We start from the raw sequence: 22722 nt of genomic DNA, 5'->3' as shown, positions 1-22722 counted from the left end.
GGGTCAGAAGACGTCCTTTTATTTTTCAAAAGGAACAGCCTGACAAAGCCCCAAAGTAAAGCCAAAGGAAGCCAGCTGCTCACCTTGGGGGCCTGTGGAGTCTTTGGTTTCTGAAAGAACCTCGTGATTTCCGCCTTCTCAGCTTTAATGCGCTGCAATGTAAGAGAAGAGGAGGATGAGGAAGAAATGAAGATAAATTGTTTTAAAACATGCAAAAGCCCCTAGAACTGAACCCCAAGCATTTTTAGGTTGAAAGCATTATTTTGATGTTAGCTCTCAAAACCCACAAGCGGGTACCAGGCAGTCTCAAAAGGTCAGAGCTGCAGAAGGACCGGGATGTCAAGCCAGCAGGCACGTGTCAGTCCCTGGGCCCCCCCGCCCCGCTTCCCACTACCTCCGGGACGATATCCGATATCCAGCAGTAATCAGGCAAAAGACCTCGCTTCTCAAACACACAGGAAGATGCCAAGTTCTGGGAGAACATGCTACCTTTTCTTCTTCTCTCAACCGTTTCTCCTCTTCCTTTTTCCTCTTCTCCTCCAGCTTAGCCCTAAGAGACGTCAAACTCAGTTTCACCAACCAGCACAGGCCCGGCCCACGCCCGGCAAGTGGGCAAGTGTCCCCCGGGAGCCGGACGGGGACGAGGCCGAGGCCGAGGCCGAGCATGGGGAGGGGCGGGGGCGGGGAGGGGCGGGGCACCCACTCCAGGGCCTCCTGGCGCTCCTTGCGCCGCTCCTCCTTGCGCCGCTGCTTCTCTGCCTTCTCCTTCTCGTCCTTCTCCCGCTTCTCGCGCCGCTCCTTCTCCTTCAGCTCCTTCTCCTCCTCCCTCTTCTTTCTGGCCTCCTCCTTGGCCCGCTTGGCCTCCTCCCTCAGCTTCTCCTTCTCCTCCTTCTCGGCCCGGAGCTTCAGCTGCTTGCCCAGGCGCTCCTTATCCTGCACGGGAGACGGTCCACAGCTCAGCCCCGCGGATGCCACGAAGGGCCGCGCCAGCGTCCGGGGGCGGCCGTGCGCAAGCGGAGGGGAGGCACGAAGGACCAGCCCCGGGAGCAGCCTGCTGGTCAGCGTCCTTACAAAGAGGGGACTTTTCAGTCCATTACATTTCCTTCTGTCATGAGAAAGGCGATGAGGGTTAGCCGACTGCCACAGGACCGTCTGGGCAATTCAAAGTAAGGTCCGTTTAAGACACCGTCTTCAAACGTGGGAGGAGAGTCAATTTCTACTTAATTAAAAAAGATTAAGTAAGCACCTCTAGACTGCCTACACCGGGTACCTGCTGTTGGGTCTGAACTGCATTTATCTGCTCAGAAAGCTGTGGTGAAATAAAGACACAAAAACACCCACAGGTTTTGCCTCCCTACCTTCAAAACAAAAACATTTTCCTTCCCGTCCCCCCAAAACTATTCCAGACAATAGGGTTTCTTTTCTTTCTCTTGAAATGGGAGAGTGGGATGAGACAAGGAGGGGGAACCTGACGAGCAAGTCTTAAAAACGGGGGTAACTGAGACTTCCCTGGTGGCGCAAGTGTATAAGACTACGCGCTCCCGATGCAGGGGACCCGGGTTCAATCCCTGGTCAGGGAACTAGATCCCACATGCATGCCGCAACGAAGAGTTCGCATGCCACAACTAAGGAGCCCGCCTGCTGCAACTAAGACCCGGCGCAACCAAATAAACTAATTAATTAAATATTAAAAAAACAAAAACAAAAAACAACAGTGGGGAACAGATGAGAATACATTAAAAAATAAAAGCAAAAAAAAAATTTTTTAAATCTTTACAGCCATTTCTCAAAAGAAAAAATTCTTTTTATCTTTAAAACCATTTCTCAAAAAACCAAAACGAACAAACATTTCTTGGGATCTGAAAAGGTCAGATGTTAAGAAAGGACCCAGAGGGATCTCTGTGACTACGGCAGTGCCGTTTCATCACCAGCAGGAGGAAACAGCTAGTTTCTTGGATATTCTTTAAAGCGGAACATCTCCTTTAATCACATCAGTTCCTCATTCCAAAGAATTCGTATGTGGCCTGGGGCGCTGGGTTATTATATAATTTTGATTTTGTATTAAACAAGTTTCACCGCCCAGACTGAAGGGCATTACCTTCTAACATAGCGCAGGGTAATTCTCAAGGACAGGAACCACCAAAGATGGGCTTCTCACCTTTGGCAGAAGCCCGACAACTCAGCTTCTGGTATGGGCCTATGATCATGCCCTTGTCCCTAGAGAATATCCTACCCTCTGCCCTGATCAACCTATGCTCGCTTCACAAGAGCCATGGAGGCATGCTGGCAGAGATCTGAGAAAGTCTTTGCCAGGTACCCTCCGCACGTGACTCGTGGGATACCTGAAGAAGGGGCTGGTCTGGATCGAGTAGCTGAGTAACGATACCAGCCGCGAGTGCCGGGTGGTGACTGCTAACTATGAGGACAGGAGGCTTCTGGAATCGGGGCGTCCCCACTCCTGCCCCGCAGGTGCCCATCTCTGAAACTACAATGAAGAATGAGATAAACTCTAAAAAAGCCATCAAAATCTGACCCACAAAAATCGAACACAGCCATAAGGCGTCAGACGGCACAGGAAGTGCCTGGTGAGCCCACAGCCAACTGTCATCAGCGCCCCTTCCGTGAGCTGGTCAGGGAAGAAGCCCATGGCCTTCTCTGCAATTCATCCAGTAAGGAAGAAGGCCCCTGCACTGCTGGGTGTGAAACGTGGTGACCTCCAGATAACAGAATGGAAGACTCACCAGGGAACCACTAAACAGTAATCACCCATCTAATGTAGGGGTCACCACGGTACAGCGCCTGGGAAGGGATGGAACTTCAATCTATGCGTGTAGGAGGCTGGGGTGCAGGGAGAGCCACTGGGTTCTTTTTAAGGCAATTTTAAACTACAGTAGGGCTGCCCAACTATTACGATAGTCAGTACTAATTAAAAGAGCTTAGAAAAGCCTACGTGCAAAACCTTAGGATTCAACAAACCTAAAAATGTTGCAACCCATAAGCACGAGGCCCAGTTATGCAAAATGAAGCAAGAATCAAAATAATGCTCAGAACAAGCAGGGGTGAGTGAAAACGGGGCCAGAGAAGGGCAAAGGGCTTTGCTTCCTATTTACTGCAAAAAGTGCACCAGGGGAACTTTCTATTTCAGGGGACATGTCTTACTCTTTGCAGTCTCATCTTGTTCTTCTCTGCAGAGCCTTTGACCAATTTCTTACTTATCTGAAAGGAAAGACATTGATCTGTAAACATGGGTTGTTTCAATCACTTTAACACGTTTAACATACCGCACAGTCCTTGGGGAGGGCAAGGAGGAAACAATGTAAAACAACAACAGTGAAAACCTTTCCCGGTGACCAGTTCCAACAAACAGAACCAAACCTTCTTAGTTGGATCATAAACTCCAACGCATGTAGGGATAAAAGGGGAGACCGGGAGGCAGATAACCAAAAAACATAGGAGGCCAAGCTGGAAAAAAGAAGCCACAGCCAGGGGCCTTGGTGTCAGGGAGACACAGAGTGGTAGGTCTGTAGGCATCTGGAGAGGAGGCTCCCTGGCCACAGAGGACGGAGTCTTACAGGCACGCAGCCCAGTACTGCTGCTGCCCCTTGTGCTTCTCCCCGGAGAGGCCGACAGTGAAAATTTCCTGTGTGAGTACAGGCACACCAACACAACGCCATTTTCCCAACAGCATTTGCTCCCTTTGTGTCTCTGTGTCACATTCTGGTAATCCTCACATTTCAAACTTTTTCATCATTATTATACTTGTTATGGTGATCTGTGGTCAGTGATCTTTGATGTTACTATTGCAAAGATAACGACTTGCTGAAGGCTCAGACAACAGCGTTTTTTGCAGTGAAGTATTTTTTAATTAAGGTATGTGCTTTTTTCAGACATAATGCTATTGCACACTAAATAGACTACAGTACAGTGTAAACATAACTTTTATATGCACCAGGCAACCAACAGATCCACGTGACTCACTTTATTGTGATACTCGCTTTACTGTGGGGATCTGGAACCAAATCCGCATTATCTCCAAGATCTGCCTGTAATGTCTACAAATCAACACCCCGTGAGTCAAGTAAGACACGTGTACGGGCTGGATTCCCATGTTTGTACCCCCTGCCCGGCGCAGCCCTGCTTCTTAGAACACAGAGTAAATGCCCAGGAAGAAAGGTCAGCTGGCCAGAGGTGGCAATCTGGTCTAGAACCCCTATGTTCTAGAGCACAGCGTTCTCTATCGTCCTGCTTCAAATTGAGCATGGGCTACAAGGACTGACCAAGACGTACGGCTGGACTCCCTCGCCATGCTGGCTAAATGGTCCCAGGTAGGAATATGCACAAGGAGTCCAGGCTACTGGCCTAAGCTACCTCCAGAGCAGGGAATCCTGGCAAACAGACCATTCATTGCATGGAAGACCAATGGGGAGAATTCAGGCTGGAAAGAAATACCCACCCGGGCTCATTTTAGACTTGAGGAGGCAGCCAGAAAATGAGACAAGCTGAAAAACCGAAAGCCCATTTCTCTTGAAATTGTCTGACATGCCAACAAAACTATGTAAAAACAGTGCTTCCTCTATCTGGGAAAGCCTCGCCCTAAGACTTCCTACCGAAGAAAACTACAGATTAAGACATCCTTCTTACTCAGGACGCACTGAGTCCTTTCTGGACTAAGCCTTCCCTCAGGAGAGGGCCGCGCACCGGCATGTGAAAGCCCTATGACTGGCAGAGTGCTCAATCCCACCTCACCGTTCAGGCGCCCACAGAAACGCCAAAGCCGTCTTACCAAGGGCTTAAGAAAAAGCACCTGCCTCTCCAGCATCCACTTGGCCTGCCAAGCCTGCGACTTGAGCCCCACAAGAAAGGATTTAACAGCAGGACTTGTAAGGTGCTGTGTCTATATCATTGTCCTTTGTGTTCAAAGATGGTAGCACCAAACGTGACTGCCAGACCGCTATATGAGGGTGTTTGGGGAGCAGGACGCACCTGTTCGGTCTTGCCCATACTTGTTGAATTTCAGCTGCAGAATCAGTGCCTTTCACAATCTTCCCCTTTGCTGTGAGTCCAGGAATGAGAGAGTTGACGTGACTACCAAGAGCTGGCTTAACGATATCCAACAACCAGAGCAGTTACGATTTTATTTAAAACTAGTATCTCTATTGCTTTACCAGGCACTCGGATACACCTTACTGAACAGATATAATTTTAATCTTCTTGACCTTTGGCCCAAGTATTTACAGAACTCTCTTAAAATATAGGCCACACATTTTACCAACGTGGAACTCAGCTACCAAAAAACAAGATCCAGGATTCCACAATGAGGTTGAAACACACACATCAACTACCCCAAAGAGTCAAGGCAGATATAACCGCGTCTGTGAGGTAAAATTCCTGTACTTTATTCGGGAGAATCCTAGGGCCCACTCACTCTGATGTGATACATAAGATCTAATTTCTAGGCCCAGAGCAAGTAAGCAGCAGTAAGTGAGGGGAGGAGAGATGGCTGGGATAGGCCCCACAGCAGCTAGAAACCTGACAGCAGGCGGAGGGGAGACATGACCCTAACTGGTCCAGGCATGTGGGGATTGAGAGCAGGCAAAAACTGACACGCCCGTTCCTGTGAGCCTGCAGTTCCACTTAACAACTCAGGGAAGCTCATGACAATTACTGTCTGTCAAGGCCAAGAATTAGAGACAACAGAAATATCCGTCAAGGAGAATGACTATGCAAACTGCAGTTTATCCACACCATCACGGGACCATCAGCGTATGATACAGCAGTTAAAAAGAGATCTTCCGGGCTTCCTTGGTGGCGCAGTGGTTGAGAGTCCGCCTGCCGATGCAGGGGACACGGGTTCGTGCCCCGGCCCGGGAAGATCCCACATGCCGCGGAGCGGCTGGGCCCGTGAGATGTGGCCGCTGAGCCTGCGCGGCCGGAGCCTGTGCTCCGCACCGGGAGAGGCCACAAGTGAGAGGCCCGCGAAAAAAAATAAAATAAAATAAAAATAAAAGAGATCTTCCCATCCCAATGTAAAAAACTGCTAAGACACCCTGGAATGAAAAAGAAACATATTTACACTATACAGCCCATGTAAAGAAACAAAAATGATACTGTTTATTCCTAGGGATCTCTCACATACACACCACACAGAGAAATATAAGATGAAGATAGTGGCAACCTGGGGGACAGAAAAAAGCCAAAGGGGGCTGCAATGTTTCAGTGATCTTTTTTAAACATGGAGAATTTAATACTTGTATAATTTAAATTACCTGGGAAACAGTTCCAGCATCTGTACAGAGGCAAGCCATAGATTCCAATAACAACACTGTATCCACACAATCCTTTATGGAACAATAATCTTGAGTCATCAATAATGTAGGCTGAATTACACATCTAACTGCAAACAAACTGGAGAAATGGTTCTATCCTAGGTGGTAAAAAGCTCTGATGACAAATAGTCACGTTCTGGCTAATCAAGAGACCCTGGATTATCTCAAAAAGGTGTTCCTAAATTGTTTTCCAAAGTCAGACTCTCTAGATACCTGGGAGTACTTTAAAAAACAAAACAGGGACTTCCCTGGTGGCGCAGTGGTTAAGAATCCGCCTGCCAATGCAGAGGACACAGGTTCCATCCCTGGTCTGGGAAGATTCCACATGCCGCAGAGCAACTAAGCCCGTGTGCCACAACTACTGAGCCTGCACTCCAGAGCCCACGAGCCATAACTACTGAGCCCGCACACCTAGAGCCTGTGCTCCGCAACAAAAGCCGCCACGATGAGAAGCCCACTCGCCGCAATGAGAGAAAGCCCGCGCGCAGCAACGAAGACCCAACACAGCCAAAAATAAATAAATAAATTTATTAAAAAACAAAAACGAAACAAAGCTCTCTCAGGGGACACACCCACCCACCCACCCACCCACCCACACACACAAAACAGAGGACCAGCAAATGCTTAGGGGTTCCAAATGCAGAGATTTTACGATTCCAAGTCCAGAACTAACGGAGCCCAATAAAAACCACACACATGACATGGTAATAGGAAACAATCTGTAAGCCTTCAACAAGTGTCTGCCTACAGTCTGGAGAGGAGGAGACAGAGAGGGAAAACGGAAGAACAACAGTATTCCCCACAGTCACAGGGGTCAGGAAAAACTTGCGCCCACAGCAGGGAAAGGTGTGAAGGTCAGGTACCAAGCATGAAACCAACCAACCAGGAAATCCAGCACTCCCAAAAGGTGAGGAGCTAAACTGGAAAGCTGAGTGTGTGAGGCTCGAGGTGGGCTGTCTCCGCCAGGCCCTCAAGCACCTCCTGGTGATCATTCCATTTCGCTCTCATACCTGTGTTGTCACCCAAAGTCACGGGGCTCTACTCCCATCCTGTGCGTGACTGGGGCGATTTCCTGCCACAGGCTGGGGGGTGGGGGTGGGGGGCCTGAAGGCTTCGCCACCTGCAGTGTGAATTATCTGCAAAGCTGTGTGGTAACACTGTCTTCTAGTGATTTTGAACATCTCAAAACTCCAAGCCTGTGTTCAGAGCCAGATTGAGCGTCTCAGAGGCAGGATTTCCTAAACGCATCACACTTGGTTTCATGTGCTCAGATGTTGCATGGCCACTCACGCCAGCGGACAAGAAGTAACAGTCTTCTGTGACAAGGCCCAATTGCATGGCTGCCCAGTCCTCAGGCTTGGCTATGGGCATAAAAACAAACTTAAAAAAAAAATGAAGCTATTAAGGAGAATGGAAACATGTGTACATGTTCTGTTCTCCAAGTTCACTGGCTGTCATGAGTCATGTGACAAAGTAGCTCTGCAAAGCAGAAGCAGCAGTCTGGAAGGATTCTGAGCAACTGGATGGACAGAGCAGAACAAGATGGCTGACGGCAAGGGACTCAAACTCGGATTTTGAGAGTCTGGGTAAAAGCTCAGATGGAAGTTTAAAAAATGAGTATGTCAGTCTGCCACATTTAGAAACTTAGAAGGAAAAAAGACGGCCCCGCTCTGGATTGATATTTTGTGTACCTAAAGAGGAAGCCATTTTTCCCGTTCTCCAATCTCCTCAAGGAGGTAAAAGACAAGAAATGGAACCATCTAGAAAAATAACTAGTCCCTTAGAGATCGAATTTTAGAAAGCAATCAAGGTTGGTGGTTTATGGTCAGATTAAGCAGGTACAGTTAGCAAATGAACAACCCACCCCAGGATCCAATCTTATGTGAAAGCCTGATGTGAACAAACACAAGTGCTACAAAACAAAAAAAAAAACCAAAGAACACTATTCAATATGCTTTGGTATTCTTGACTGAGTCTATCAGTTTTACCCACAGGACCACAAGGACAGGTGAGAACAGAGACATCGGTCACTGTGCCGCTCGGAAGCCAGTAACAGAAACAGGCATTTCCAAAGTCACCTGTCCAGGTCCTTAAACATGGTGCCAGGACTCTCCTGTTCTTGCCATTCTGGGTGAGGTTTTTAAGATGGGCAGGCCGTGCTGACAAGAGCTGACCCTAAAGAATGCCCGTTTTATTCTTCCTGCCGTCTTGGGGTCTCTCCACCAACGCTTACTGACTGCTTACTGACAGCAACGGCCCTATGAGTCTGTGTTGGAACAGGAGGCATGCAGGGACCTGAAGCTAAAGGCTGAGTCAAGGGTCACAGCCACCTGCTTACACCTGTTAGTCACTAAAGTGGCTGAGGTGACCAGCACCGTTAATTAGGTGTGAACAGTGCTACCAGGATGGCACCGACACACTGGGGACTCACGGAACCATCAGCACATCGCAACATACACACAACCAAACACCCCAATAGCTTTCGATGCCGGAAAGTCACAGGACTTGGTCTCCGGCACCACTTGCTCGGCCACTAGCCATCTGGGGGACACAGCGTCCCCGGGTGAGGAGTGAGGGTCCGTACCCAGAAGCCTCTGGATTCCGACGGCACTGATTCGGGGGAGATACTCACTCTGCGGACGGGTGTGGAGGCGGGGAGGGGGCTAGGGCTGTTGTGCTGCTTGGCGGGCGCAGACTGCCCCTCGGGTGAGCTGGTGGGAGAGGAGGAGCTCAGGGACGAATGGCTCAGGACAGAGTCCTCTTCGGGGCTGGACTCCAGCGTCTCGCTCTCGGAGGGCACAGCCTGGCCCGGAGGTGTGGCAGGAGGAGACTTGGCTCGGGGTCTGGCAGCCAGGATATCCTGCAGGACAACCACAGGCACCTTCCCTTTGAACAGGATGCCCCTGGCCCCGCTCCAGCCGTCCTGGTCCTTCTCTGAGCACGTTCTCAGGCCACCGGTCAGCTCGGGGCAGCTTTGGGGCGACCCCTTCTGTGCGAGTCCCCTCCTCTCCATGCCCCCCGAGTCAGCACCCCCCGCCTCCGTCTTGCACGGGAGGTCTGAAAGGGCCTCTTCGGGAAACGCCAGCTCGTCCTTCTGACTGACCGTTGGCAGCCCCCTGTCATCTCCAGCTTCCTCTGTGACCCCGTTTACATTCTCCTGGGAGGGAGAGACTGTAGAATTTAGCTTATCGTGGCCCACAGTACCGTCCGGTGGGTCACTCGAGTCCTCCGTCAAATCGGTTATGACCACAGTCTGGCCAATACTGGTTTCGACTTGACTTCTTAAAAAGTTATCTAAGGGGCCCTTCCCGTTGACAAGTTTTGGCCTAAAATCTATGTCGGAGCCCACGTGACAGTTGTCCTCCAAGTGGTCCAAAGAGGTCTCTAAATCAGGGGCGTGACCCTGCACAGGAGCACCCTGAGCGCCCCCCACGTCGTCCAACCCGTCGTCAGTCTTCTCCTTTGGGACAAGATTCAGGCGCTTGAACGGCAGACGAGCTGAAACCAAAAGAGAAGGAGGCTGTCTGTTGAGTGAGAATGTGAAGAGTGACGATGAATGCTTTAATATTCCACGTGCTCAATGAGTAATCAACCTTGCTGTGCTTGGGGGTGGGGGGAATTTCTACAGTTTAAAAAGGGGTTATCTTCTCATTATGTACTTTTCCAACATCCTAATTAAAAGCAAAAGCAACAAACACACAAACAAAAAACTGACAAGCTTTCATAGCGGGGACATTGCAAGAATTTCAAAGTAGAAGACACTTTCTGATCTGTTTGAGATTCAGTTCAAATTCCAAAGTTATTTATTATGGGTGGAAATCTCGTTTGAAGATAAGTGCATCTGGCTCTGAAAAGCGAAAGAGATAGATCCATTTGCAGAAAGACTTCTTTCTGCTCCCAGCATCCCAAGCTGTTAGCTTTTCTTGCCAAGGAAACAAGTACCCTCCTACTGCATGCCAGCCTTCTGGCTGGTCCCAAGAGATACACAGCAACACCTCAAGAGAGTGAGGAAGTTCAGGTGAGTGATTTCCCAAGGAGTCCACATGTACTCAATGCCCAAACATCTTACTAACTATTTTCTAATATAATAGACTCAACAAACAAGCCTGTTTTTGGTCAGTTTATAAAATTATCATGCCCTTGGATTCTATGGTTTGCCCCTAATTCTTTAACCTCAGAAGACGGCTGCCCTTCATGTGATTCCCACCAACACCAAACCTGCTATCAGTTGACACAGGAGAAGGCAAACTGCTACAGGGGAACCAGATAACCAAGCTTTGAAAACCAGAAACCACCCTTTTTTATACAGTCCAGCCACTAACCTGGCCTAAGGGTAAATCCATCCCCCTTTTTACACGAACGGATTTGGGGACACTTCCTGTAAAACGCTGTTCAACCAGGGGCAGCTGTGCCTGCCACGTATGGAGACATTAAAGGTTGTTCATGACTTGGGAGACGAGGCTAGGAATGCTGCTAAACTCTCCACAGTATACAGGACAGCCCCCCATGACAAAAACATTACAAAATGTCAACAGTGCTGGAGTAGAGAAATCCAACTGTAAGGGCGGCAACCTCTGGATATGCTCCAGGCAACAGCAGTGTAATGAAACAGGTTTCCCAGCTTCCAGTTGTAAGATGCAACTGTTTTCTCCCCTTCAGCCCCTTGGAGGCTTCTGCTGGGGACCCCAAGAGATGGCCTCTGCTCAAGGGGAATGGAAAATATAATTGAGAAGACAATGAGGGATATAAACCAGGAACAAATATTTAACCCATTCCCAGAAAGTTACCTTGTATTAACTTCTTGACTGGAAAAGCTGGTCTGTCTTTGCAATCCATGGCTGTGAATAAGTGTCAAAGGATAAGTTATTAAGTGCTGGAAATAATGAAGTAACAAACACACATGCAGTACCTACTGTATACAAAGTGGTTGTCCAGTGTGGCTGATTTCGTCCCTAATCCCACCTCCCCAGGAACATTTGGTGACATCTAAGGACATTTCTGGCTGTCATGACTGGAGAGAGGGCGCTACCAGCATCTAGTGGGTAGGGGACAGGGATACTGCTAAATATCCTGCAACACAAAGGACTGCGCCCCACGACAGAGAATTATCTGGCCCTAAAATGTTAATGAGTTGAGAAATTCTGCCCTGGACACGGTCACAGCTTGTTTTATTTTCCTTGAGCACTTATCACTCTAGACTTCTGTGTTTATGTCTCCCCCCGCATCAGAATGCCAGCTTTATGACAGCAGGGAGACTTGTTCCACACTGTACCTGTGGCACGGGCTCAGGGCCTGGCACATAGTGGGAAACCAATGAACACAGTAACAGGGACAATGAAAAGAAGACTGAGTAAAAGTAGAGATGAGAGAAAACATTGTATCACTGATTTCACCATTCATATGAGACCAAATCATCCTCCTCCAAACCAACCCCTCCCCAACGACAAATCTGTAAAATTAGAAGAGGGCTTATTTTCTTTCAAAACAGAGTTTATAAAAGGTAATACATCTTAAAGCATTTCAAGCTTGCCAAGCTGGAGCTGAAGTGCTGTCAAGAAGTGATAAGGGAGAATGTTTTCCTGCACGCACACACAAAAAAATCTCAAAAAAAGCATAACAATATCAAAGCTGATGCAGAAATGACTATAAATAGAACCAAATCTTTGGATAAATATCTTCAAATGGTTAGAATAAGTTTAGAAGCTGACACCCGCTAGATCTGGCTTGGAAAAGTCTAGTTTAGTTATTTTGGCCAATCTACATTTTTTTTTAAAAAAGATACATACAAGTGAGTATTTTTTAAAAGCAGATCAGGGCCTTTTAAAAAACTCAGCTGCCCTTAGATGAAGCTGCTCTCCCCACTTCCAAGCCTGGAATATAAGAAAAGTACCCAGAGACTCACATTTCCTTTCTACCCATTTCAAGATATCATTCTCAAGTTTTCAGTTACCAAAAACATGGATTTCCCCCCCATCAGCTGAAGGATACAGAATCTTTAGCCACTTAAATTTATTTTTAGGACAACCAAAAGGACTTATTGGCATGGCCCTGAGTCACCAGCTTTGATGCAAGTGGAACAAAGGTGACCCAGGGCCCAGAAGCAACCTCAGGTCGACATAAAAAGGGATCCCATCCAGGGATTCAGATTGTTCAAAGGTACACATACAAATTAACAAATACTTCTGTATAAACTTACCACTGCTCTTTATCCTGAAATTATATCCCTCCTAATTTTAGCTGGCATTAAAACATCCTTCCCTTTTATGGTGCATGGTCAAAACAGATGGTGCTTTTAAAATTTTTAAATTAAACATGCTTAATGGGTCAAATGACAATCAGTCCCAACTTTATTTATATGAATTCTATGTCTCTTTGAAATCCCGAAGTCTGGAAACAATTAGCACAGTGGTTCTCAGCTAGGGGGCCCCTTGACAATGGCTCGGATACATATTTGGTTGTCGCAACTGGGAAGAAGAGGTTGCTACTGAGATCTAATGAGTGGAGGTCAGGGATGCTGCTCGACACCCTACAGCGTACAGGATGGCCCCAAATGTCAGTAGTGCTGAGGCTGAAAAACCCTGAACTAGACTAGTTGATGTCCCTACCAACCCTTAATTCATCCAACCAGCCCATCTTTATTGGGCACCTACTATGTGCCAGGCATTGTGCCAAGTGCTGGTGGTAAAATGGGAGTCAAGCAGGGGAAACAAGCCGTCTGGTCTTCCTTGGTTCACCACCCCACGTTTTGAGGGCCTGCCAGGCGCCAGAAAGCCCCCTCCCAAGACACAGGAAGCAGAAAGACAGGTCTTCACCATGCATATCCGGCAGCATCAAGAACCCGAGACCCCCACCATTCAGGCCGCTTACCTGGGCTGGCCCTGACCCGGAGACGCAGCTGTTCTGGTCCCCGAACCCGTGTGACCCCGGACCTCAGTTTCCCCACCCGGCCACAGGGCCGCTGCAGAGTCCAACTTGTCCAGGGGACACAAACGCACTCGGTAACCTGCAAACCCGTCCCTTTCGCCTCCCTGGGCCTCAGCTTCCCCTCCTGGCCACACACACACCCGTCACCGCAAAGCGCTCTGGAAGGACAAATTGACGCAAAAGTGCCGGAAAAAAAATGGTTGCGGCTGCAACAATAACGTAAAGGAGGGTGCCCTTCGGGCTGCAAGGCCCTTCCTCGGGATTGTTAACGGCTCCACGGACCGAACGCCAGGCGGGGAGGAGCGGGCCCGAGGCCGGGAGGCCCGTCCGCCCCCAAACCGCCGCCTCAGCCCGCACAGGCCGCGCGCCGCGCCCCCCCTTCCCCTCGGCGTGGGCCGGAACCGACCTGCGGCCGCTCCGCGGGCGCCCGGCGCCCCGCACTCCAGCTCCTCCAGCATTGCCCCGGCGGCGTCTCGAGCTCCCCTCAGGCGGCGGAGGCGCGGGCTCCGCTCAGGCAGCCACTGCTGCTCGCCCTCCCGCCCGCGCCGCTGCTGCCGCGGCCGCCGCGCTCGTATTTGGCGGGAACCGCGGCGACCCCCGCGGCCCACGCGCGGATTGGGTGAGGCCGAGTCACGTGACGGTCCTCCTCGGAAAGAGGGGAGCTCCGGGAGCATCCTCGCGAGAGCCGAGGCTTCCATTGCTCCCATGGCTCCCCTATTGATATTCCCTCGGTGGGCGGGGCTTCTTCTCGGCCGCCTGTCGTTGGCAGGGAGCAGGCGCCCTGCGATTGGTGTTGGGTGGTGTCAAGTTGAGAGCCCGACACTGTGACTGGCTGAGCTCGTGGGATATGTCTCTGGGAGGAGGGAGGGTCAGGTTCTACGTCATGACGAAACGCTTTACGTAGGGCGCCGGTGACAACCTGAAGCTGCAATTGAGCTGAAGACTGAAGTTTTTTTATCCTAATGGGACATAGGCCGAATACAGCCACAGCAATTTAAAATTATAAATTATTTTTATATTAACAATAAAAATAAAATTAATTAAATAAACTCTGGGCATCGCTTCAGAAGCATTTGAGAGGCAGTAAATTTATTCAGAGGGAATTAATGAAATGGATATTTCTGGTTTAATCCTCAGGGTTTTGCACATGCTGTTTCCTCGCCTGGAACACTCTTTCCGCAGCTCTTTTCCTGGTTGATTTCTACCTAACTTTCAGATCTTAGATTGAAACCCCCGAGGAGCCTTTCCTCCCCAACCCCCAACAAGATGAAGTTCCTACGACAACACTGTTCTTTTTCTTGGAGCAATTACAGCTTGTGTTTATTTATTAGCGTGTTATTGGTTAATGAATTCATTTCTGTTTTTGTCATTAGCTCCATGAGGGCAGGAATCGTTTATCACAGTATCTCCAGGACCTACCGGTGACATACATTAGTAGGTACCCAATAAATATTTGAGTGAATACATAAATATCATTTAATTGAACTGTGTGATCATGTAAGTTAAAAGCCTCACACGGAACAGAGACCTTCAGAGTTAGCCTGCAAGCCTTAGGACAGGTTTTCTTCAGCACCAATTTAACCTCTCAAGCAGAACAGAAGTGAGGAGAGAAGAGTGAAATTTAGCCCAATTTTGGAATTCTATTTATCCTGTAGATTGGATAATTAAATCAGTAGAATTGGTTGGAAATAATGTGGAAAAATAGGAAATTTGAGGACATCACTTTGGGCAAGTCATGTCTTACTCAGGGCCTCAGTTTCCTCATCTGAACCATTAGGATGTTTTCCCTTCCTTCTCTGACATTCTGGCATCTGAAATGATTTAGACCAGTGGATCACCATTCAGGGTGCCCATCAGAATCACATGGGAGATTTTTCAAACTATTCATAATAGCCCCATCAGGATCTTGGGGAAAGACGTTGGGGCATGCATATTCTAAAGCAATCCTCTGATCTAGTCCTTCTGTTGAGGCACTTGTAAACTTCCAGCAATCCTCTGCTTTACAAAATCACTCAACTCTGTCAGAGATTTCAGCACTGAAGTTGCAAGCACTTTAGCTCTAGTCACGTTATTGTTCTTTTTCTGATCCGTAGTCAGACACGTTATCCACTGTGCAACTGGACTCCACCCTGTTCTTTTTGGACTCATTTATGCATTTTGATTCATTATTAATTTCCAATTCATTCAATAAAAATAACAATTGATGAAAAAATCAATATCAGTAAACATGTATCAATCTGGGAAGGCTTCCTGGAGGAGGTGACATTCAAACAGAGTTGTTTTTTATGCACAAGGGATGGGGGAAAGATTGGGGAAGAATGTGCATGAGAGGAATAATGTTAGCAAAATCCATAGGCAACAGGGACCATGGGTTATAGAAGACGAAGAGAGCCGAAGTTAGACAAGGTGATGGGGCCAGCTTTGTAGTCCATGTTAAGAAATTGGGAGAGTATGCTAAGGCCAGTAGATGGACTTTAAACAGGGGACTGATGTGATCTGAATTGTGTTATAGAAGCATCATTCTGGCTGCCTTGTAGAAGATGAATTGGAGGGGAGAACCTGAAGGTGGGCACACCAGAGAGGAGGCTGGTGGAATGGTCTGATCAGGGCAGAAGACAGTTGGGGTAGTGGAAAGGAGTTATAAGTGATAGCCTGATGTCTGACTTGGGCAACTGAATGGATGAACACGGGGCCAGACGGGATGGTGGTGGAAGACCACAGAAGAATTGGGTATAGCTGAGATTACCGAACAAGTATCCGAAGATTTGTAAACCCAGCCTCTGGAGTTCTACCTGCCCCTTCGCCTCCCCATCCTCTGCCACAAGGCGTTAAGCGCCTTTCCTAAAACGTCAGGCCCACCTCCGGGACTCGAGGGGTCGCTGCAGCCGCCACAGCCCCTCTAGGCTCGCCCCGGTCCACTCACTGGGCTAGGCGGTCGCTTCATCCGCCGGCAAGAGTGCGCTTGAGTCCCTGGCCGGTAGGGGGCGCGCGTGCGCAGACGGGGCCGGGGGGGCGCGCGTGCGCGCGCGGAGGCCGGCACCGGAAGTGTGTGGTTGCCATGTAATATCCTGGCCGCGCGGGCGCGCGAGGGGCTGAGGCGGCGCCGGGGCGGGCGCGGAGCTGGCTGGAGGGCGGCGGAGGCGGTGCCGTAGGGGCCCGCTGAGGCGCGCGGGGCGTTGGGGGCGCCCGGAAGCCTGTCACTTGCGCGGTCCCTCCGGTTCGCTGGGTCCGCGCGGGAGGCCCGACGGCGGGAGGCAGCATGTCGGTAGCGGGGCTGAAGAAGCAGTTCTACAAGGCGAGCCAGGTGAGCAGAGGCCGAGGCGGGGGGCGAGCTCCGGGCCCCAGCCTGCTCGGAGGGGGGCCCGGCCAGGCCCTGGCTCGGGAGGGAGCCGTGGGTACTGAGGGGGCGGCGTTGGCACTCGCTCCCCGCCGGGTGGGGACAGCCTAGGAGGGGCGGGGGTCTGCGTGCGAGGTGGCCCATACCCTGCCCGCCATGTGGGCTCCAGTCTCCTCGAGAGGGGTGGGCAGACACTTTAGAGACGCGGAGGTGCACCCAGAGGTTGGCCCCGGACGTGGACCCCCTCTCCTCCCGTCCTTCCCTCTAAAACGGCGGGCGGGCGAGGGGGGGTGGGGGGGCAGGGAGAGAAGGGGAAGAAGCAGTCCCGAGCTTGTCGACACAGGACTCTTGCTAGAGAGCCCAGGATCAGGGAAATTTTGTGTCTAGAACAATTCTTTTCTTTTTTTTTTTTTTAAGACAACAAACGAAAAAACCTTTTCAGTGGGCCGGGTACAAAGTTGAAAGGGTAGAGTCAAAAGTCAGTTTCCCACTTCAGTCCCTCAGGCATCCAGTCCCTCTCCCCAGAGACAGGGACTGTCACCAATTCCCAAAGAGAAGGGTATGCCTCTCCTTTAAAAACACACACGTAGGGCTTCCCTGGTGGCGCAGTGGTTGAGAGTCCGCCTGCCGATGCAGCGGACGCGGGTTCGTGCCCCGGTCCGGGAAGATCCCACATGCCGCGGAGCGGCTGGGCCCGTGAGCCGTGGCCGCTGAGCCTGCGCGTCCGGAGCCTGCGCTCCGCGACGGGAGAGGCCCGCGTGCCGGAAAAATAAATAAATTAAAAAAAATAAAAATACACACGTAGCGGTAACATCGTCCACACAGAACCGTGCAATTGATGTTTTTCATTAAATGTGTTTCGGAGATCGCACTAGAGCCAGAATTCTCCACCTTGGGTCATCCTCTGTTGTGGTGACCCTCCTGGGCACTGTGGGGTGTTGAGCAGCATCCCTGGCCCCTACCCGGTTGGTAGGGGGAGCTCCCCCCACCGACCACGGATGTCTCCGGATGCCGCTAAATGTCCTTAGGGGAATTCCCCCTCCCCTCCCCCTCCCCCAGAGCTACTCCTGGAGCCTCTTGTATCTTTTTAATGGGTATGTGGCATTCCGTTCTATGAAGTCTGTCATAATTTATTTAATTAGTTGTCCATCGATGGACGTTTAGGTTGTTTCCAGTAGTTTTCTGCTGCAAACGATACTATCGTGAATAGCCAGTGAATATCTCTGCTCACAGGTGGGATTGGATTTACAGGATAAGTTCCCAGAAGTGGAATGCAGAATCCAAGAATATAAGTGTTCTACTTTGACAGATAGAATAGGTGTTTTGGAAAGCCCAGGCCCCATTGCTCACGAGTCTGGTGAAACCTGAGTGTATCCACTTTTCAGAAAACTTGATGAATGCAAAATTCAGTTTATAATTTCAGATCCAAGAAGTCCCAGATCCCTTGATCCTATGAGAATCTTAGGTCTGGAGTTCGTGTGGATAGACTCCAGGAAGGAACAAGCAACAGTCATAGGAGTTGTTTGGCCCGTGCTGGCAAACCAGACTCTGCCCACAATTTGGAGAGGTCCAGTGGGAGGGAAGAGAGATGAGTCCCTAATAATACACAGCTGGGACCTTTTGCCCCTTGAGGGGGAAAACTAATGACCCTAGTAGTTGTCCAGGGCTAAAGATATTTGGGGTCTATCTCTAGACTCCAGGTTAAACCCTGGAGGAAGAGAGGTTTAATCCAGAGGGATTCTAGGATTGTTGCTGAGAGTACAGCCCTTTGCCCCAGCAGGATGGAATTAAGTGACCTGGCCCTGGGTTAGACCTTGCCCAGCAGGCCTCAGACCCCACCCCCTCACACTTGACCAGAGCACCTTGGAGTGCTGCTCACTAACTTGAGCCCTGATGTAGCCCCTCTCGCAGGAACTGTGGGTCTCGGAAGAATTCCTGGGCCACTTTGTTCCTTCATATAGACGGGTCTCTGGAAGCCCTCCCCGCCCCGACCCCAGCCATGAGGGCCCATGCTGGTGGCCCATGCTGTCCCCAGCAGATACGCTGTGCTGGAGGAACTAGCTGGGCCTCTCAGGCCATCCACCGGAGCCTTTCCTCTTGGGGAAAGAAGGATGGCCTGCATTCAGACCTGCGGGGAGTGCTTGGAAATCTGGAAAGCTCAGAGCAGTGCAAGCTGGTGGTGCGGATCAATTTATTATCGCAATATTCTGAGGCCCAGTCCCAAAGAATTGCTGCGACACGTCCTCCTCTGAGAGCTGTCGTCTTGGCCTCCTGACCGATTCTGTGTTGAGTTGTGCTCTCAAGAATCACCCTGGCTGTGTTCCATTCTCTTCTGCAATAGTTTCCATAGACCTCCGCTGTTTATCTGGATGTGTCCACCTCTTTGTGTGTTTCTTTTCTTTTTTTTTTAAATTTATTTATGTGGCTGTGTTGGGTCTTCGTTGCTGTGCGTGGGCTTTCTCTAGTTGCGGCAAGCGGGGGCTACTCTTTTTTGTTTTTTTTTTGTTTTTGTGGTACGCGGGCCTCTCACTGTTGTGGCCCCTCCCTTTGCGGAGCACAGGCTCCAGACGCGCAGGCTCAGCGGCCATGGCTCACGGGCCCAGCCACTCCGCGGCACGTGGGATCTTCCCGGACCGGGGCGCGAACCCGGTTCCCCTGCACCGGCAGGCGGACGCGCAACCACTGCGCCACCAGGGAAGCCCCGGGGGCTACTCTTTGTTGCAGTGCACAGGCTTCTCATTGCGGTGGCTTCTCTTGTTGCGGAGCACGGGCTCTAGGAATGTGAGCCTCAGTAGTTGAGGCTCACGGGCTCTAGAGCACAGGCTCAGTAGTTGTGGCCCACGGGCTTAGTTGCTCTGTCGCATGTGGAATCTTCCTGGACCAGGGCTCGAACCTGTGTCCCCTGCATTGGCAGACGGATTCTTAACCGCTCTGCCACCAGGGAAGCCCTGTGTTTCTTTTCTTGATCTTAGGAACACCTCTTTCAAGTAGGGTCGTCTGTGTCAGGTAACATTCTTGTTAAGTCGTAATAATATACATTGAGTTTTCACTGCATGAACAGGTGATATGCTTTAAACCAGTCGGTCTCAATTGGTCTCACTTACCTGGCCTAAGGGTAAACGCTGTCCCCTTTTTACACAAAAGGATTTGGGGGCATTTGTCTTCCTGTAGGACAGTAGTTCTCAGCCAGGGCCAGTTCTCCCCTCCAGAGGACATTGGCAATGTCTGGAGGCATCTTGGGTTGTCACAACTCGGTGGTAATTAATTATATTATAGCGCACTGGGCGGCCCCGCACAACCAAGAGTCACCCGGCTCCGACGTCAGTGGTGCTGAGGTTGAGAAACACTGTTTTATGGTTTGAGAAAAGTGAGGATAATTTTACCCAAACAGAAGAACAACAAAAAATCCTTCCTGGGCATTCTTCTGGCAGCTGCCTGCTTTTTCTAATTCTCGAATTGCAGATAACCACATATACGCAGAGGGACATGTGTGTAAAACTCAGCATCCAGACACCAAGTCTCCCCCTCTCAAGTCCTCAGGAAAACCCCAGTGTTTTTTGACATCTGGCATTTTTAAGAAGGTACAAGCTTGCATTGGTGCCTTTCAATTAGGGGCGACTAACCCTCCCCTCTCCCTTCTCCTGCCCTGTGCACCACCCAAGGGACATTTGGCAACGTCTGAGACAGTGTTACGCCTTGGGGAGAGGATGCTACTGGCACCAAGTAGGTAATGGCTGGGGATGGTTGTTAAGCATCCTACAACATACAGGACAGCCTTCTACATGACAAAGAATTATCTGGCCCCGCATGAGAGAAGCGCCAACGTTTCTGTAGCAAGAAACCCTACTTTGAAACGGGTTCTTGATTTCCAAGGCTTGTAAGAGCGTCATTTCTAAATTGAGAAATGGAAGCCAGGTGGATGTGTGAGAGAGAGCTGGGAATAGAGAAGCTGAGTTTCTCGAAGGTGAGGCTATGATGTTAATGAAAAGTTTCTACCTCCTTGGTGACACTGGTAACAAACCAGGTCCCGGTGTCTGGCAGTATACTGGCAGATTCCACGCCAGTTCATCTCTGGTGAAAACTTTCAGGTCTCAAATAAAATCGGTTTGAGCTTGAGCGGGAAGTTTGTGGGTTTTTACTTCTTAATAGGAACTGGTCACCTGATCTGAGGAAAGTTGAATGTATGGAGTGAAGCAGCCAAAGAAATGGGCGTCTGTCTCAGGCCTGTGGTTTTGGTCCCCTCCGGCCTCGCTGTGTAATGCCACTCAATAGCCCTCTGGTACTCATGCACACCTAGGATCTGGGGAGATGCTTTTATGAGCCTTTCTGGGGAACTGAGGTGGGTATAGGAACCCAGTAGCGAGATCTAGGCTCAAAAGTTCACTTGTCATTGTGGTGTGTTTGGGTGACATTAGTTTCCAGGCCTAACCTTCTAACTGGTTTCCTGATAATTCCTGTGGCTGGGCTGTGTGGAGATTTGAGAGTGTAACTAGGGATAGATCTGGCAGCTGCCTGGAATGCTGGCCTGATTTTTTTTTTTTTTTGCCTGAAAGGAGGGAGAGAGTTTAAACTGAAAGATTGGTTTCGTCCGAGCTAGGAGGGAAATTCATGACCGTCATATCCCGTAGCTTTGACGTTTGTCGGATACTCGCTAGGCTCTGGGTTTGTGTCCAGGAGGAAAGATCGAGCTTCCTGGGAGAGGCATGGGGTAGGGGTATGACGGGGGGCCCAGGACCCCAACATGTTGGAGTAAGCAGTAGCTGGGGGAATGTCCGATGTCCCCAGATACTGCCTGCTCTGACCTTCCTTTTTTTTTTTTGGCTGCATCAGGTCTTAGTTTCGGCACACGGGGTCTTCGTTGAGGCGTGAAGGATCTTTCACTGCGGTGCGGGCTCCTCTCTAGTTGTGGTGTGCGGGTTTTCTCTCTCTAGTTGTGGCACGAGGGCTCCAGAGCGCGTGGGCTCTGTAGTTGCGGCACGCCGGCTCTTTGACTGAGGCACATGAGCTCAGCACTTGTGGCGCACAGGCTTGGTTGTCCCGCGGCATGTCTTAGTTCCCTGACCAGGTATCGAACCCGTGTCCCCTGCATTGGAAGGAGGATTCTTTACCACTGGACCACCAGGGAAGTCCCTCTGACCTATTTTTTAAACTTCATTTTATGGAATCATGCTTTTGATTTCCCAGCAAAGTTCTTGGCCTGCTAAGTAGTGGACATGGAGTGATCTTAGTATACAAAAATCTGGAATTTGTAACCCCTTAGTCCCAGCACGAATCAAAGTGTGGAACCTGTGAGCCAGGAGCGACAGGTGTCAGGCGAGGTCTGGGGGTGGGGGTGGTCCCTGGCCCAGACCCTTGAGCTGAGCAGCTGCAGGCTAACCTCCGGAAGACCTTCTGCCTCGGGACAGCAGACCTGGGAAGGGCCTTTGGCTGTTGCCATGTCCACATGCGATGGGAACTGGGTTAAGTCCACTCTTACAGGAAGCCACTCTGCTGACTCATTCTGTAGGAAGACCCTTGACCTAGCGGTGTCCCTGCGGGACCCTGGGCAGAGATGATCCTGTCCTGCTCCGTCAGTATTCCGTCCCCAGCTTGCTGGGTGGAGTAACCAGCCCTGTGTTTTAGGCTGCGCTGTGGAGCTACAGAAGAGATTTGAGACTGCCCTTCCCGAAAGGAGCCAAGGGGCCTCTTTTAAACTCCACGACTTCCCAGGCCTGCCTGTAAAACCAGGTTAACCCGACCTCCTGGGCAGGACCCGCTGTTCGCAATCAGGGAGGCGCCCTGTAACCAAGCAGCATCCTGCATACTCTTGTTATTAACATACCAGGACCAAGGGGTCACCATATTCTGTTTCTGCTGCCCATGACTGCGGTAGATCAGACCTAAAGTTCACCTCTGACTCAGAATCCTGTGTGTAGTAAAGAGCAGTTTATCAAAGAGGGCCCGTGGGAGCTAATCGCCCTGCTTATCTGGGTATGTTTTGAGGCAAAGCTGTAGGATACTTAAGTATATTCCGTGTGCCACTTAATAACAGCCTGTGAGGTTAGGGGTTCCATAGTGTCTCTCTGTTTGGTTTCAGAAATTGGAGGCTGTCACAGTTTTACGACCCCAGAACTGTCACTGACTTAGCAAGTGAAC

The 22722-nt window shown here is 50.2% G+C and overlaps 2 protein-coding genes across 3 annotated transcripts in view; one reads left to right on the top strand and one right to left on the bottom strand.

The window, feature by feature from the left end:
* The window catches only part of CHAF1A (chromatin assembly factor 1 subunit A), a 14581-nt gene extending 657 nt beyond the window's left edge, over window positions 1-13924 (bottom strand). Inside the window, exons 1-7 of the mRNA XM_028500213.2 lie at window positions 13657-13924; window positions 11114-11164; window positions 8959-9824; window positions 3160-3216; window positions 704-933; window positions 490-550; window positions 84-152 (exon numbers count right to left, since the gene is read on the bottom strand). Coding sequence (XP_028356014.2) covers window positions 84-152; window positions 490-550; window positions 704-933; window positions 3160-3216; window positions 8959-9824; window positions 11114-11164; window positions 13657-13924 — 1602 coding nt within the window. The remainder of the gene's footprint in view (window positions 1-83; window positions 153-489; window positions 551-703; window positions 934-3159; window positions 3217-8958; window positions 9825-11113; window positions 11165-13656) is intronic.
* A 2371-nt stretch (window positions 13925-16295) lies between these two features.
* The window catches only part of SH3GL1 (SH3 domain containing GRB2 like 1, endophilin A2), a 28727-nt gene continuing 22300 nt past the window's right edge, over window positions 16296-22722 (top strand). The window contains exon 1 of one of the 2 annotated variants that reach the window (XM_028500204.2): window positions 16296-16554. In XM_028500204.2, the coding sequence (XP_028356005.1) occupies window positions 16510-16554 (45 nt within the window). In that variant the 5' untranslated portion in view covers window positions 16296-16509. The remainder of the gene's footprint in view (window positions 16555-22722) is intronic. The other variant, XR_003683287.2, reaches the window with a different exon arrangement.

The sequence above is a fragment of the Physeter macrocephalus genome, chromosome 2, assembly GCF_002837175.3.
Source record: "Physeter macrocephalus isolate SW-GA chromosome 2, ASM283717v5, whole genome shotgun sequence".
NCBI classification, from domain to species: Eukaryota; Metazoa; Chordata; class Mammalia; order Artiodactyla; family Physeteridae; genus Physeter; species Physeter macrocephalus.
The sequence above is the reverse complement of the archived record's forward strand: the minus strand, read 5'-3'. Positions and strand labels throughout refer to the sequence as shown.